Source organism: Vidua chalybeata, chromosome 2 (genome assembly GCF_026979565.1).
Source record: "Vidua chalybeata isolate OUT-0048 chromosome 2, bVidCha1 merged haplotype, whole genome shotgun sequence".
Lineage (NCBI taxonomy): Eukaryota > Metazoa > Chordata > Aves > Passeriformes > Viduidae > Vidua > Vidua chalybeata.
The window spans coordinates 88,966,786-88,985,246 of record NC_071531.1 but is presented as its reverse complement, the minus strand read 5'-3'; the positions used below and the strand labels follow the sequence as shown (position 1 = coordinate 88,985,246).

General features: G+C 38.2%; 1 protein-coding gene across 1 annotated transcript in view; it reads right to left on the bottom strand.

Moving 5' to 3' along the window:
- Positions 1-1,165: 1,165 nt before the first annotated feature.
- Positions 1,166-18,461, bottom strand: part of ZMYM2 (zinc finger MYM-type containing 2) — an 86,819-nt gene continuing 69,523 nt past the window's right edge. Inside the window, exons 15-24 of the mRNA XM_053934166.1 lie at positions 18,183-18,298; positions 17,294-17,465; positions 15,655-15,756; positions 13,685-13,779; positions 12,559-12,727; positions 11,501-11,652; positions 7,369-7,483; positions 6,021-6,272; positions 5,529-5,649; positions 1,166-2,895 (exon numbers count right to left, since the gene is read on the bottom strand). Coding sequence (XP_053790141.1) covers positions 2,703-2,895; positions 5,529-5,649; positions 6,021-6,272; positions 7,369-7,483; positions 11,501-11,652; positions 12,559-12,727; positions 13,685-13,779; positions 15,655-15,756; positions 17,294-17,465; positions 18,183-18,298 — 1,487 coding nt within the window. The 3' untranslated portion in view covers positions 1,166-2,702. The remainder of the gene's footprint in view (positions 2,896-5,528; positions 5,650-6,020; positions 6,273-7,368; positions 7,484-11,500; positions 11,653-12,558; positions 12,728-13,684; positions 13,780-15,654; positions 15,757-17,293; positions 17,466-18,182; positions 18,299-18,461) is intronic.

Genomic DNA, 18,461 nt, shown 5'->3' with positions numbered 1-18,461 from the left:
ATTCTACTACAGCTGCTGACAGTTCTGCCAAAGGAAAAAAAAAAGGATTTGCCCTGAACTCCTAATTACTATAAGATTGCATATCTTTATTTTTTCAGAACTAAGGTATTTTATTGCATTTCTCATGACCATTCAAATTTAGGAATAAAATGCATACATCGAACCATGATGCAGACTTGACTCTGCAGTTTACAACGTTCAATCTGAACACATGAACTCAAAAAACATTATTGCTGATGATAGAATAGCTCCATCTTCTGGAATAAAAGTTATTTTCTTAACAACCATCTTTACATTTCCAACATGGATCTATATGTAAAAATGTCTATTTCAAAACCTAACTTGGACATTTTTACTGATGGCAGAGGAATCTTGGGTAGAAAATGGAAGGAATTTACAACAATAATGTGGCTTCTGATAAAATTTAAGATGCACTGATTATTTCCTCCTGGTGCTGAAAATGCCTAAAGATTGTTCAACGTGCCATACTAAAGACTGACCTTACTATTTAAGAAATAGCTGTAATCTGATTTTGAGAACAAGAATTTAAAACTCTTGCTGAAGACAAAACACTCAACACATAAACTTAACTTTCAGCTTCACGTTAAAGGTTTGCAGTTTTACAAAAGTGTGTTTGTCATTAAACACAGTTATAATCGGGAAGCAATTGAAACCTCTGCTGAAGTCCCCCAAATCTGAACTATAGAGAAGGGGCTGCAAGTGATCCTTACTGCTGTTTATCAAAACACTTAAAAGTTATGTTCAAATGAAATATTTCAAATTTCATTTAAGACAGGTAATTAGTAATGATTTCCATATGTAAATTTAAGTTATGGTCAAGTCAGGTGTTAAAAAAGCTGGAGATACCAGAACAAAACAATGAGTATAGTGCCTGATTTAATCCCTTTTATGTATCATGAGCATTCTGTGGCTGCTGTTTGAAAAAAACAAGGGTTAATGAACTAAGTTCTTAAGTATTCACTCACAAAGGGAAAAGTGCATTGAAGCTGTTGGTGATCTACTCACTGGTGCTGTGTTCTATTTCTTGATTTCACAGGAAGGGTAATGCCACCAGAAAGAAATGAAAAATTAAGTATGTACATTTCCATCTCCATTTGAAATAGTGGTATATCTAAAATGAATACATACTCACAGACACACAGAATAGCAGAAATTTAAATAAACTTGTTTAACAAAACAAAGCAACTGAAGCTTTATTTATCTATATAGAAAGATGCATCCTTATGTGCATTATTTTAAGCTAAGGAAAATGAAAAAGCCATGCAGCCCTTGCAAGAAATAAATCCTCAGGTGGTAATATATATACATAGAAAGTTTCTCCTTTAGTAGATGATTCCTCCCAACAGATAATTAATGCCATTTAGGAGAGACTTAAGCTTATGAGTTCTTTATAGTAGAATACTCTACTACATTTTTTTCAGTACAACAGCAAAACCATTGCTTGAACCACCATATTGTTTGTATTAGTTAAATAAGAGCAAGTAACAAAACGTAAGCAGTTAAACATGTATCTGGAAATCAGACTACTTAAGTAAAGTGAGAACAAGGAAAGGACAGAGAGCAAATGAAAGGATTTTCTTCAAGAAAAATTATCTTTCAACTTGTTGCAACTTCACATCTCATATGGCTTTTGAATGGAGGCATTAGTTAAAAGAATCTTTCCATCCATAGTCAAGTATTGACTGTATTTAAATACAGCAATGCAAGGACAAACAAGTTAAAAATTTAGCATACCATATTACTCCATGTAATGTGGCATATAACCCCTTTCTATAAGGCTACAAAGGACAAATTTACATTAATATGAGGTACTGGCATTTATGATTGGAAAAGTAAAGATGAAAAAAGGATAATACAGCATTGTCATCAGACATCTCTTTTTTTTTCCTTTTTCTTTTTTTTTTAAGGGACTTTTGGTTTTAATTTTCCTTTTTACAAAATACGTGTCTTGATGACCACATGCTCTAAGCTTATATTCACTTATTTTTACATATATATTTTATTTGTAGGGGCAATTGAGAGAGAGTCACAAATAATGAAAGGACACTAAGGTTTTAATAAGGGCAACAAAAAAGTGTTTTCACCAGAATAGATTCACATTACAGTACACCAATATTGACAGCATTCTCTTTTGTCTATTTTTGGTACATAAGATGGAATCTCTCTACATAACCTTATAAGGCTTCAGTAACTAAAAAGTAAAAAACCTATTAGTTTACAATTCATTTAAAAATTCTGAAAGACACAGCAAGTTCTAAACTTTAGTAGTGCTACCCATACACAACCATCCGGTTTAAGAAGCCATTAAAAGAGCCTCCTCCAAGGGAGCTTCCAACAGCAGAGTTGTGCAACATGGATGTATCTTACTACAAGGGGAAAAAATTACACATGGCACATTCTCATTCATATTTTGCAATGTAAAAAGTTACAAACATACCTAATCAAATAAATAATAAAAAAAGAATCTGAAATGTGTTTGTTATGTATCCTAAAACCACTACGCAGAATAATGGAGACTTTCACTCACAAACTATTTACATGGTAATACCCGGGTGAGGGTACACACTGCTACAAAACTCATAAAACAAAGGGTAAACTTGAAATGTTTTCCATAGTAAAGGTCTAGCAGCATGACTATATTTAATGCTGTTTGTTGTCTTGACAGTTTTTGGAAGTTTGTTTTAATCTATGTCTTCATCCAGTTCATAATTGTCTTTATCATAAATATCTTTTACTAAAAGAACCCGTACGAGCATATTTTCCAAAGTGTTGCGGTCCAGTGAAGTGGCAGTGTACCAGATGGGGCTCTCCGCCGACACGGAGCACTCTGGCTGCAGATAGAACATGTCTGTCCTCTGGTTCAGATTCTGTGGGCTACCAGGAGGAAAACACAGGGGGTTAGAAACACAGCCTCACAGGACAAAACAGTACGTTAGCAGCTCCAAAACCTAGCGCAAACAAATTCTAACTGCACCCAGGCAAGTCACCAAAAAAAGCCCAAACCAACCAAAATGAAAAGGATAATGTGGAGAAATGTAGTCTTTTTGATGGAAGGAGCCATGCCTGGTCCGGCCCAAACCCAGCCAGTCCCACATCCGCAGAGTCCCAGATGCCTGGGACTCAGCAAACATGCAAGAGATCACAGACTTTTCAAAAACCTGCAGATCCAGGTCTTGCTAAACCAGAAAGTACTTTCCATGATTTGCAAAGTAGGCCCAATTACATCAATAATTGCTCACACAATTGTTGGCTGATGTGGCTACCTCTGAATGTAAAGCCTGGGGTTCCCTTAAAAAGCCAAGGATGGTAGTTCTGAGATGCACAGAAATGTAAGCAGCTAAAATCCCTCCTCCTCCTGTTTCATTTAAAAGATTGGTTGTTATAAATCTTAATCCCTTAAATCCTTAGCTGCTATATTACGGAATTACATGCAGCTCAGAAACATCCTTTAAGACACTAGAGAAGACTCCTTTCAGGAAATCCTAGCAGTTCATCCATTTAGGCAAGTCTCAGAAAATAATTTTCAATTCTGAATGAGCAAGTGATCACTCAAGCTCCCTCCTTTGCAAATATTGCAGACTTCAGGAGTCAACTATATTTCATGTTTCTTCAGTAAAAATAAGAATTTTTACCAGCTCACCTTCCCTAATTGGTTGATAAGATTTCAGGTGTTGCTCTTCACCTGTTGGAGTGATTGTCAAATTGTTTTGCTCTTATGTAAACCAGATCAAGAGTCAGATAAGAAGTAAAATATGGTTGTTTAAAATAGTCTAAGAATTTAAATATTTTAACCTCCCTCCTACTTGATTGAAACAACAGTATTTTCATAGGAACAAGCAATCTCAGAATCACATAATCAATTAGGTTGGAAAAGACTTCCGGGATCATCAAGTCCAACCTGTGGCCCAACACCTCCATGTCAACCAGACCGTGGCACTGAGTGCCACATCCAGTCTTTCCTTAAACACCTCAAGGGATGGTTACACCACAACCTCCATGGGGAGCTCATTCCAATGTCTAATTACCCTTCCTCTGGAGAAATTTCTCCCTAATGTCCAACCTAACCCTCCATGTGCAGTTTGAGACTATAATGAAACAATACAATGTTTCAAAGTTGTGAATGAAAGCATCCTGAAATTTCAGCTACAGCAGTCCATGGGTTGCCAAGTATATTTCACACAGTTGGCATTACCTAAAATTTTACAATAGTTTTTACGGTGTAAAGTATTCCATTAAAATTATTTCAACAAAATTAAGAAGCAGAACTGAGAGAAACAGTCTTGCTGCTTTAGTTAACAATGGTGACCAACATCTACAAGACAGCATGGCTTGAAACCACATCATAACTGATGCTCCAAATGGGTTTAAGAGCATTCTTTTCCCCAAAGTTGAGATGTTCCTCCTGAAGAAAAAAAAATTATGTGGTCTCTCCCACATAATGACAGTGACTGTGTAACTCAGTCCAAAAATCCAACTTTGACTTTTTAATGACATATCCTCTCCAAATCATGAAAGCAGAGAAAGTGAAGCCAAAATCCCCCTGCAACAACCAGGACCGACTGAGTTTTTGAAAAGTAGGTGGCTGCTTTTCAAGCAAGCTCCTCTTTACTTGTTTTTCTCTATAACATCACATGCTCGTATTTCTGCTGATGCTGTGTGCGAGCTCCTTCTTCACCTTTCAGACCATGATGCCATTTCCTAACACACACTGGGTCTCATACTTGATTTATCATCTTGTATATACCAGGTGATTTTATTTCTTTGGTATCACTTGCCCTCATTTCCTTTAGAGTTACACAGAACATTAAAATCAGTCACTTGAGTGGCTGTTGCAGTTAAGGAAAAGTACTTTCCAAGAAATCTTGTTTTCAAGCTTCCAAACCACTAAGCTAGTAAATTAATTTTTTTAAGAGTTGCCTAAACTTTTTTTTTTAATGTAATAAATTCTGCTTCCTTCCTTCCTTCCTTCCTGCACAATTAATTGTGGAGATTGGATGGAAACAAGCTAGTTCTAAATCCTGGGTTAATGCCAGTAGTTATTTTCCTACTACAAAATATTTTAAACATGCTTCCACACTGGGTACCTCAAAAGCACCTACATTTCAGGTGCCTGATAGCTTATAATGAAGCAAATCTGTTGTCTTAACCCGATTCTTAGTGAAGAGATGGAGACCACACAAACAAAATCCTCAGTAGCAAAACACAGATCCCTTGCTGGCAATTCTCTGCAGAGATACTTGGTATTGCCAGGTAAGAAAACTGAGTTGTATTGTTATTCCCAGATGGAGCCCTTGGCAATTAACACTGAAGTACTCCACTGCTCCCACACTTTATAGACACCTTGTCCAGACACAGAATTGGAGATTTCAATACTTTCATTTAAGTATTTTTCAGAAGATTTCAATCCATTCCCTTTGCTTGAGCACATTTCATGTTACATCAAAACAGATCCTTTCTGGACCTGGTTTACTCTAGATCCTGTCTGTATTACCCTGTATCACACTTACCTTTTAGACAGATAGCACTCAAACATTTTCACAGGGCATCTAGCTGGATCGGATGTGTTTTCAATTTGTTCAAATACTGGAACATCATCTTCATGTTTCCTTTTCCCAGTAGCAATTTTATCTTTAAGAAGAAAATCAACAACATCTAAGCTATAACTTGAAGTTATTTTACATTTTTCAGTAAAATTCCCCATAAGTAGCTCACGAAGTACCACAAGGCGGTCACCACAACTGTGCAAATCTGCAAACTGGAAATGCCACCCACAGCCACAGCAAAGTCACAGTATTTCACATGGAGACAAGGGGGCTCAAATTAACTCAGAGACCTGGTAGTCTCCGTGGACCACACACTCTAATTAGAGTTCTGGGAGCTGAGAGCTGCTAGACTTTGTATGCAAAGGCAGAGCTCTGGCTCCTGGCCAGGTGCCCAGATGTCCCTCAGCAGTGCCATGTGGATGCTCCTGCAATGCTAACTTTGAACTGCCATAGTACCTTCATTATCAGCTCTGCACAGGGAAGACACTTGATATCGAAGACAAGCTTTGCTTTCCATTGTTAGAGGATTTTTCTTCCACTGTCTAAAAACAGTGCCAAAAGAAAGTCTTAAATGCTGCTCCACTGTTTTCAGGCCAAAATATTTAGTGTTAAAGTAGAACAGAGTATTCAAAAGAGCAACAGGTGAATGTGATCCTAGCTGTTTAATCCTCCAAAGGTAGTCTTCTTCAACTCGAGAGAATATTGATCCTTGGGAAAAAAGCATAGTAGAGAAAATACAATACATCAGCCTATGAACTGTCAAAGTGCAAAAAAAAAAAAAAATCAAGTGTTTTTTACTGTGTAAAGCAACAAAATGACCATGAGAGAAGCTGCTGATAAAGTTATTTATTTTCATGTTCACACTCCCCAAACCCATCTATTAAAGACACTCACTGAGACAGTCAATGGGAAATCTCAGTACAGGCAATTTCAGAGAGGACACATTTCTGTTTAGTTACAACAGCATTTCTCACATGCAACTCTCTCATGCTATTTCATAAAAATTAAAGTTCAATGGAGTAATCTTAATTCCATCACAAATTTTTGAGTTCATTTTATTCTGCTCAGGTTAAGGCCTCCAAACACTGTACCACCTTCTTTCTTATTACTAATAAATATCTCACTTGGAAAGCATTCCTGGACCATAACAGGATGCAGGAAGGGCCCAACACAGAGGCTCTCTGGGCTGTACTGAGAGAAGCCAATATTGAGAAAAGAAGAAAGAATCTGGCAAGGCCAAGCCTTCACTCAAGTGAGGATTGTGAAAAAGATGGAAAAACAGCCAATTCTGCAGTTCAGCAGCATTGTTCTGCTGGGAAAAATTTGCTTTCTCCATGAACTGATGATCCTTCTAAGCAGAAGACTCCCTACAAAGAGTCCTCCTAATCCAGGTGAGAAATTCTAGAATACATTACTTGTTAGCCCTACCTACATATAGTGCAGTGCCTGCCTGCCTGCTACCATCTGGGGGGAAAAATGGGCAAAAAAGTAAGTTCAGGTCAGGTAAAAACTACAGGTCAAAGAGCATTTTTTAACTTTCTCTCCTAAAGATGGATAGTCAATTTCAACAGTCAGTGGCAAAAACAACTTTTGTAGCATGGATTACCCAGAAACAAGACAAATAAACCAGGTACAGGTTTAAATTAAATCTTAGAAGACATGTCTATAATTCTTCATCAACTGCTATTGCAATGCATAACATATACATACATACATACACACACACATACATATATATATATGCATGCTTAAGAATACATAACTTTTAAGAGATGAAAAAATACACGACCAAAAAGAAAATTACCATCTGGAAGTATGCTTGGTTGCCAACTTCGAAGGATTTTATTTAACTCCTGTTCAAACGTCTGGTAGACTGGATCGATAAATATGTTGTCTTTCCGATTACTCCTATATAAATACTACAGAAAAGAGAGAGAGACACAGTATTTACAATTCCAGATTAGAACAACTCCTGTGCTACACGGTTCTTTTTTTTCGTAACTGTGCTGTATATTTTTTCATAGCTGTACTGAAAAGCAGTATCTAAAAATAAAGCTATGCCACTTTTCCAACATCTAACAGGTAACACTTCCAATATAATTGTATGTTGTAAATTTCTAATGGGATATGAATAATAGTGTAATTATAACTAACATTTTTCTCTAACATTTCCTGTGTGCAACTTTGTATGAGTGAATGGGGAGTCATTAAAAAAACCCCAACCCACAAACAACGAATTTATCTTTTTCTCCACCTAGGCCTTAAAAAAAAAAAAAAAAAAAAACAAACAAACCAAAAAAAAAAAAAAAAAAAAAAAAAAAAAAAAAAACCAAAAAAAACCCAAACAAACAAACAAAAAAAAACCACACCAAAAAACCCCAAAACCAACCCACATTTAGCAAGAGTCTGCCCTTTTAAATGTGAACTCCAGACACTGACGAAACCATCTTCAATATGAAAATGGGAGAAAAAAAGCCACCCATATATTTGTGGTAATAATTTAGAGCAATACAAGAAAGATGATAGGATGGTGCAAGGCACTGGCCTATTCTGCAATCTAATTATCTTACCACTCTTGACCTTACAGACAGAAATTCTTTTGAACCTTTACAAAAATTAATGGCTGAGGACTACTATTTGACATTATCCTCTCTGGAGACATTTCTAAGAAAGGGAGTATTGCCTTCTTAAATTTTCCACTTCAGGGTTATCTTTGCAAGAACATGCCTGTTAGTGAATACAATAAAAGTGGCAGACAAAAATGCATTTGCTTCTGGAAATGGCACCTATTTCTGTACCCATGCTTGAAATCACATTAACCACAACACTTACAGGTGATCAGGGTTCAGTACATCCTGGCCTCCTTATCTTTGCACTTAGTTTTATAATAAGGGCAAATGAATGAATACACTTCCTGCAGGTTTTCAACAACATTTTCATTTAGGTAACTATTTTATACAATAACTTTAACTAATTCCTCAAAGCACAATATTGCCCCACATATACTTCTTTCTACATATACCAGTTTTGATTTTATAAAGCAATTCTAAGCCAGATAATACAACTCATTGTAAGCTTCATGGTGTTCACCCTTCCATTCCCTGGCACATTTTTCCACCGCGTATTTTTCTCTGGTTTGCATTCAACATTCACACTGAATGCTGGCAGTGAAAATGAAGACTGAAAACTGGTTCAAAACCAATCCACACACAAGCCTGTGAGAACTCAACTAAAAATACTTCTTCCTGTTTCAGAGTAAGTGTTGACTAAACCCTGGCATCCCCAGTAGAAGTCTGAAGCTCCCCGGAGCACTGCAGAGTCTATAGAAGGATGACATCGTGCAGCAGGGCAGACTCCAACCTACCACCCAAACCTGCAAACCCTCATCCCCAAACCACCTTGCTCTGCTGCTCTACAAACCCTACAGGGGCAGGATGAGCACAAGCCATTCCCACCTGAGATGAGCTCTACTGTAACTGCAGTGCATGGGAAGGAGCTGGATGAGCCTCTGAACCCCACAGTGGAGGACAATAGGCTGAATCACTGTCCACAGCGATTTTGTTTGTCTGACCTTCAGACAAACATCTGCCAAACTCTATCAGCCTGCCCAAACAACCCCATTACCAGACATACAAAAAGCAAGGAAAAAAACCCAAACCAAATCCCAATAATCCCAATTAGGGACAAAGAATGAAGGCCATGATGGAACAAAGGAGCACTGCAGGCTAACACCTTCCTCTAGATGAACCCTCTCCACTAGATGCCTGCCTGACCATGCAGCAGCTGTTATTTCTAAGTCTGATATCTTTCAGGATCACTACTTTAGGGTTATCAAAACCATTACTGAACCACTTCTGTATGAAAGCAGAACAATTTCAGCTCCAAATGAACCTGAACTATGAAACTGCACCATCTCACTCAGGGATTGGTTTCCTCAAACAGATTTTACACTGCTTCCTTTAGGAAAAAGCTGTTTTACAAACTTAAAAAACAAAACTACCAACTTAGGACTTGAAGACTCCTGGGCTCAAACCACATTCTATCCATGACGGAAAGCTCCAAACTGAGTGTGTATTTAGCCACAATGAGTGCAGTAATGCTGGTGGAAGGGGAATGTACTTTTTTACTAGCCTATGGTTCCTACATTCTCTTCCTTTGAAGAGAAATTTATTCTAAGATAGCAAAATACTAATGATCTTTGGCCCAACTGTGGCCTTAAATGGCATAATTTAATCTCCTCTGAGCCCCTTTCAAGTTCAACAAAGCCAATACCTTTTATGAAGTAGAAGACAATTTACTCTCTTTCAGGGTCAGGGCTGTCAGATGGAAAGGACTAAGCAAAGTCTAGAACGCAATGGAGTTTTACTGTGCATTGTGACAACTGCATTGCATTTAGTGTACCACTAGCTTGCTTAAACATGTTTCTTCAGAAGGGTGGAACACCCCCAAATATTTACCATTCACACACAGATGATGGCTGCAGCCCTTCACAGCTCATGTTTCTGTCCCTCACTTGCTATCTGCCTTTGTGAAATGCAAACTCACCAGAACACAGCACATCTTCCTACCAGTCTGGCCAACAAATCAGGGCTGTTCACTCTGCCTGAATTAAATACTGGACATGAAGTATAAGCAGTAAAATTACAGTAAAATGTTTCAGCATGGTGTATATGTATTAGGCCTCATGATGATTGTGGCTGCCACACAAACTATGGTTCTGAAGAGCTGAAAAAAAAGATGTTTTATACACAACTAGCTTTCATGACTGACAAAATAGACAATGTCAAAGGTACAAAGAGAAAGATTAAAAAAATATTATTTGAGTTCCATCTTATAAACACATACTTCCCTCTGTGTACTGTTTATTTGCTTAAGATGAGTATTTTCAATTCAACAGAAAGGTACAGAGAGACAGTGTATCATGCAAGTGCAGAAGCAGAAAGCTAGCTGAATTTGAAACACACCTTGTAGCAATATTGACCAAAAAGCCACTGACTAAAATCAATGTATGCTTCTCAAGTTTCAACAATGAGGCAAAGATAGCAACTAACTCTTTATTTTTGCATACTTGCAACACAGGAAAATAACTGTTTTATTACGTATTTTTAAAATATTTAAATTTTAAAATTTGTTACTTGATTCGAGTCCTCTGCCTCAAGTATGGAACAGTTTAAGTAGAACTGCAAACCCTATGAGCAGCTTGCTTTCCACATCACACATATCTTCTGTTGCCTTTTAACTTGAATGAAATTTTCTGGGCTCTCAGCTCTGAATACTGCTTATTTTGCCTGTGTTTTGCCTTATGTAGCAAAAATTAAGACAGCACTCCCTGCTTAAAAGATCAGCTGTGGAACAGATTCTCTAATTACCTAGTGATTGGTTATTGTCTTCACATCCATTACATCCAACCTGACTCCTTCCTATCTTACTGTGTGTAAGACAGTCAACATAGCAGAGTTTCCTGCACTCTATCCTGCCTGTCCACAGTCTGCAATACTCAATAAAATAGACCCTCCCCAAAAGACACTTAATTTAGGTTGTCTCCTCTATATGCTAAGGAACTGAATTAATAAAAGGCTTAGAGATCATGCCTTGTTTCATTCTGTTTTTACATTGGACATGTTTAGCAAACAAAACGAAGCACAGCATTTGAGAAGACAATGTAGCTTTTGATTCAGTTAATTACTTGCTTTAACCCAGCAAGAAGCTCAAAATTATTACAATATACCAATTTATGTTTGAATTTTCAGGATAGGTCTGAAAACTAATTTCCTACACAGACAGCTTTCTACAATGAAATTACACAGCAGCCTGACCACAGCCATGTATTAAGGGTAGCTCCTAGCCAGTAAATCCATGTTATCTCCACTCTTCTACTGAAATGGGTTACAGTCAAAGCAGCAGCTCCATTTCCCATCTCTACAGCCTCTACTAACCTCCTGAATTCCAAGACACAGATAATAGATGCTGTCAGGTGCATAGTTCTCTCCATTAGGCCTTCGAATTTCATTGACAAAATGTGTCAACCCATAGTTTAACTCAGCTGAAGTATGTGATAATAGATCTTCCTTTAATTTCACAGACTTTACTGTAAAATAGAGAAGAAATGCTACATTATACAACAGAATTGTCACACAGTGAAGGTGGGATGGGGTACTTTTTGACTGGAAACTGGGAAACTGGCTTGATGTCCTCTCCATTGACCAATGAATGAGACTAAAATGTACTAAGCAGTTAAAATGTATTAAAACAATCAAGGCTCCCACAGTAAAGTTCAGTTAAGCAAATGCAGTAACACCTGCTAACAAATGTACTGTCATGCACAGCTCAGGATGACACAGAGGCAGCCCAAGATGCTGCAATGAAGCCAGTGGTGTAGAGGGGCACCTCCAGGGGAAACAGCAGTTTCCAAAGACCCAAGAGCACAACACAAGGGTGCTGAGATGCATGTGGGAGCTGAAGAACAGCAGGAGTAGCAGCAATTCCCCATTTCCCCCACAGTACAAATGTGTACAGAGAGGAGAGCTGCAGAAAGAGCAGCATGGCTCCAGGGGATCAAAGGCCACCTTGTGCCAGAGCTCCACAGCCACGAATGCCAGCCTCAGAGGAAGATCTCCTTACAGGACCAAGAGTAGGACAATGTCCCTCCCTTGCCATTTAGAAGCCCAGAAACAGTGTGAACTCTGAAGTGAGTTAGAATATGAGGAAAAATAGGATGCAAACAAAAAATTAAAATGGTCACAGAAAATCAGAATAGCCAAGAAGGTGGTGTCCTAGCTTTCATGAGAAGTATGAGACCCAGCATTTTGAACCAAACAGGAAAAACTAGGAAGAAAAGAGTTTGGCAACTCTGTGGTAAAATAATCTCAGTCATGCTGGAAACGTTAAGGACATGAGAAAAATTCTATCAGAAATTCCAGCTGAGAATCACACAAGTACGGCAATTCTCCCTAACAGGTCAGAAGCTGGATGCCAGATTTTTGGAAATACTTACTTGATTTCAGTTCCTCTAACTCTGGAAGTGCTTCCTCTAAATGCCGGGACTTTACCCAGTGCTTCCATGCGTTTACCCCGTAGGCGTATTTGAATGGAAAGCTGCACTCGGAGTTCTCGGAGCTGTCATCGTGCGCCTGGTACTCCGACACGGCTTTCCTCTTCACGCCCTGCCACGGGAACACACAGGCTAAGGCCACCAGCAGTCCCAGCAGCAGGGACACAGAACCTGGCACAGCCAGCTGCGGGCCAAAGTGCACACTGAGCCTCACTGCACTCACAGAACTTCCTCGTGTTAATGCACAAGGAGCTGAAGATGTGACAAATCTGTGTCACGGCTCCACTCGTAGGCTCAAATAAACCCTTTGCCAATGGAAAAGGCAGCACTGGTTCCAGATTAAGGCATGCCCAGCAGTGGATATGGAATAATGTCCAGTGCATAACAGCGAAAGATTAGACTCCAGATTTGATACTAGAAAGACCCATTTATTATTAGAAAGCTTTAGTAGAAGTTGGCTGTTTATTTTAAAGCTGCAATATCTATTGCAGTTATTAGAACAAAACCATTTCAACTTTGTGCCAGACATAGGAAACTATTTCTTGGTAGTGGCCTTCTAAATAAAAGACTATGGCTAATTTGCATCCAATGTCTTAACTAAGATTGACTAAAAATAAAATCTGGGAAAAATTTTTGAAACTCTTTTATAAAGGAAATGCTATGGCTCTCATTATAAACCTTGGTAATGCCAATGTTTTTCCATCTTACTATCAAATTAAACCAAGACACCTTTGTTCAAAGTAAAAGGTAAAATAGCATTGCTAAGAATACAGTAGGTATATACATTGGCACATTCCATCAACAGTTCTAACACTGTGAAGCAGAAACAGGATCAGAATTTACAAATCACACTCCTATCAAATTTAACAGCTATCTGCAACAGACACACCACTGAAATAATTTTATTACTTGAAATGTATCAATTTATGTCATAAAGATAGGATATTAGGTATGAGTAGATAGTAACACGCTGTAAATCATTACCAGAATTTTAAAGAAACCAGAGTATTTTTTCCTACATGAGTTTTTTGTGCTTTTCTTTATATTTTTAATAGCATGAAAAAATTACCTTCTTTTTGGACCGAGGCCTTGGCTGCTCCTCATATTCTTCACCAAAAACAGGAGGTAACAAAAACTCATTTTCTGTATCAAGCTCCTCAGTTGCTGAAAATACATTAACAGAAACTTATTTCTAAGTGTCTTTTAAATAACACTGCTTTGAAATAAAAACAATTAACTATATCAGTGTGCCTTAACATAAGGTGTCCACAAAGGCACACAAATAAATACAACCAAAGACTGGATTTTGGTAAGAGGAAACAAACCTATTTTTGTATTCAAACCAAGACAAAGCTGTCAAATTGTATTATCTGAAGTTGCTAAGGCAGAATTTCTTACTGTAGATTCTTACATAATGTTTACTGCCCAGGCTGTCTTTGGTATCAAAGATTCTTAGGTACGGTGAGAATGAGCAGCTATGACTGGAAAAAATACAAATTCACTTAGTACATGTAGTTTTGTTGTATTTAGATGATTTATATTTATGTTTCGTTGTTTCTTGTAGCACATTAAACTTCGTTAAAAACATTAAGAATCAGAAGGCAAACTCCTTCAGTGAAACTGGTTTTAGTCTATATTTATACAAGTGGTGGAGGTCTAGCTCATGATGGATATTACAGTTAAGTTTGGTAAGTAGATGTATGGCAACAGCTCAAAATACTGTTTATTTAACATTTCAGGAGCAGGATAGAGGACTCTTATTTCAGGCAATGTTGAGGAATGAGACAACATATGAATGGATTTAGTGTTGCAAGTCCCACCTTTATTTACTTTACTGAAGATGGTTCATCCCTCATTTAGCCATCAAAGAATGTTTTCACTCAAAATTGAATGCTCTTCTGATAATCTGATTTCACCACCTTATTTCTCATTACACCCTTCCAGCTGGTGCAGATGAAACAGCACTTACATGCAGAGATTTCAGAACTCTGCCCCAGACTCAAAAGCAGTCATTCTCCTGATACCACAAAGAATCTTATCTCAGAAGTACTTCAGTGTAATCAATGCCTCCTACAGACTGCTGCTACTTACTACTCCAACTTGCTTATTTCTTTTCTTCTATGGTTTTTCTTTCTCATGTACCCAGTCTTACTTAAAAAGAGGGTTAAAAACCTAGTATGCATCTGACTAGTAAACTTCCCCTGATTAAGGTCAGACTAACCCCCAGGCTTTCTCTTTAAATTAGGCATAGAACAAACTGGGCATCTACTGCAGATATCTACAACACAGCACAAAAGGAGCCTGTCAGCTCCTACAGAACCTGCCCAGCTGAGGCATGAGAGTCATGTGTCCAACGGAAGCCATGTAACAGGGACAGTAACTACAGACAGAAGCTTTCTTGGATCTTGGATTGACTGGGGTATGGTGTAATTAACAGACCCCGTTCCCTGCATTCTGTGGAGTAGTAGAAATTGTACTAGATAGCATCAAGAGTTTCTTTCAAGAAAGGTCTCAAAACAGTGATTTTTTTTCCTGCTAATTCAAGTAATTGCTTCAAATGCAGTTACGGACATTACCAAGATATAAAGAGTGGCGTGCAGCACGCCAACTTGCATGCCAATTTTTTAACAAGCTTGAGTGGGAAGTTGACTCTTTAGTAATTTCTCTAAACCATGAAATACCTGGTGATTGAAGAATGTATTCATTATGTTTTCCATGACACATGCCATCTGAGTCCTCGAGCCTTCAAAATAACTTTCCTAAATCCATGTTCAAAACAAATGATGCAGCCAAGTTCTTTGTGAATGGTTAACTTCCCCTTTTCTTGGCATTGTTTCAAAATATTGCATTTAGAAAGATGGAAGAACTAATTCAGTTCCCATCTTAAAAAGGTATGGCAAAGTTTTACCTAACAGTAAAGTTTTACCTATCAGTCAGGTGGATCCTGCAATCAGTAAAGCTTCTCTGAAAGGATGATTAAACAAGGTACAACGGCTGCCCACAGTGTCACAGTATTTATTAAAATCACAGAAGAATTACCTCTTGGAAAGTCTATTTCAATATCAAGATCTGGCTCATATGGAATGTCAGGCAAGCTTGTCCGTGACTCTGAGTTCAGGAGATTTGAGTCAGCTATCACACCTATTTAAAAGAAAAGGAAAAAAAAGTCATTATTTTAACCAACATATGGATTAGCCAAATGGTGCAGATCTACAACTTTAGAAGCTGAGTTGTTCTAAAACTGATTGTTCTGCTCATTACCATCCTACATTTGCTTTTTCTTGGGATCTCAGATTTACTTCTCCAACCCGATTTTCTTTCAAACATAAAAGATACTTACTAACCCATTGTTCTTCTTCATGAAGGCGAGTCAGCAAAGCACATGTATAGAAAACCAAATATTGGTGAACCAGGATCATATCAACCAATCCCAGAACTCAAACAATCTTGACAAAACTAACTGTCTATTTTCCTACCTGATCCTGTCAGAACAGAACAGACTTTCAAGTCTGCTTTTGTAGGATCTGTTTCTCAAATAAGGCATGCAGGTAGGGAGAAACAAAGCTTGAACTGTCTCCAACTTCTGGGAAACACTGATTGCTCCAAATTCAGTCCTCTGTAAGTTAGCAAGCTCTGATCCCATACATCTGCTCATTTAGCTAGCTGTACTTCACAAAAGAGAGCAAGAAACTGAAAATGACAACCTTGCAGTGCTACCAGAAATGTGCAGTTTTAGTAGAAGAATGGCAATAGATCAGAACACAGTAAACCTCCCAGGACTGCAGCTCCACTGGCCTCCTACATAACGAGGCACAAAGTCTAAGTTTATGTAATTTGTCAACAACCTTTCAGAAATCTGTTGAAAGAGCTTGGAAAAAAACTTCAAAATTTCATCTGAGCAAAGGCAAATTTTCCTGGAAAGATACAGAAATGACTTGAAGATTTGGGCAAGCAGAACCAGGAAAGAAGAGCAAAGAGACATGGGCATTGAGAAACTAAAACTACGAAGTATGTGAGACTTTTATAAATTTTTATTATGAGAATAATGTGTTGGTTGCTGCCCAGTAGTGCTTACTCTAAATCATGGGCTTTTCAGTTTCCCATGTTTTGCCAGGGTGTACAAGAAGCTGAGAGGAAGCATGTCCAGAACAGCTGAGCTGAAGTGTCCAAAGGGGTATCCCACAGCACACAATGCTCAGTATGTAACTGGGAATGTTATGTTGGGGAGTATGGGAATATATGGGAATAGTATGTTGGCTGGGAACCACCAATTGCTGCTCAGGAACAGGCTGAGCATGGGTCAGTGGGAGGAGAGCACCTGTATGGTGCATCACTTAGTTTTCTTGGGTTTTATTCCTCTCTCTCCCCTCTTCTAATTGTATTTACTAGTATAGTTAGTATTATATTTCATTTTGTTTCAATTATAAAACAGTTCTTGACTCACAAGGTTTACTTTTTTCCCAAGTCTCTTCCCCACCAGGCATGAGGTGAGTAATAAAGTGGCTGTGTGGCACTTAGTTGCCATCTGACATTAAAGTACAATGCAACTTAATATAAGACCTCAATGACAGCAATGTTGTACTCAAACTTTCCTTAAAATAAAAAACCAAACCAAATCCTTCTTGTCACACACATCCCCCAGCACTCCAAACAGTCAAGAACTCATCAGGAAACTCACTGGCCACATCAGAAGCTTCAGCTTTTCCAACATGTTCAGGTACCACCCCTGACAAGTTCAGTAGCTCAGCTTCCAGAGAATCTGAGGGCACTTTTCCCCTCAGCTCTTCTATTGCTGCAAGGATTTTCTCAGTGCTATCCAGAGTAGTGGGCAAAAAAACTGGAACTGGCACCTGTGCAGACAGGGAGGAAGAGATAATTAGAAAATAAAAAATGCCACAACGAAGCAACCAACAACCAAAACAGATCTATACTCTTCTTCTGAAAGACAGAGTTGATACAGTTTAGAAACACTAAGTTTCTATTGTCACTCTAGTGTGAGCTAACAAAAAAAGCTGACAGGTTAAAAACCCAACATGAAGGAGCTATGAACAGAAAGGACAGCAGGAAAGGACAGAGGAAAAAAAAAAAGACCAACTATAGCTGGTCAAAAAAAGAAGGGTCTTTGGAACTTCAAGCCTGTCTGATGATAACCTCAGACTAACAGTTTGAACAAATCAGCATCTTGTTTCAGTGGCTTTTTTTCCCCTGATGTTTATCCCACTCTGCCATCCTTTCCCAACACAACCTTTTCAGCTTCCTTATTACAAGAACAAACTTTGCTGTTCAAGGCTTATTCAACATATTCAGCAAAAGCAGAAGTTTCAGAACTGTTCCTAAAAAGCTCAGTGGCACAAGATTTTCACACCAGAAGCAGGCAGACAGGTCCTAAAGAACAATCAGGGAATCACGTGCCACTGCTGGATTCTAATGCTTTTTCAATAAATAGCCCTGCAGCACCCTGCAATCCTTTAGATGGACCAGGAGGAGAACAACCAGCAACACAAGGTGGTCCCACACATGCATGTGAAGGGATGCCAATTTTAAAATGAAGCTGAAGTCTCACTTACAGGAACAGGAACCATGGTAGGAATAGGAACATTTTGACTGTACATGTTCATAGGCACCGGAACATAGACTGGTACAGGAATAGGCACTGGGACATACTCTTTCTTCCACTCATCTTCTATTAAGAGAAAAAGGAAAAAGGCAAATACTGCCAGGTATTTAAATATATTTTACACCTGCCATTTAGTGAAAAAAAATCAGAATATTTGCAGTATGTTAAAAGACAGTAATAGTTAAGAAAAAGCTGCAATGAGGAAATCAGTTCTAGCAAAGTTCAGGAG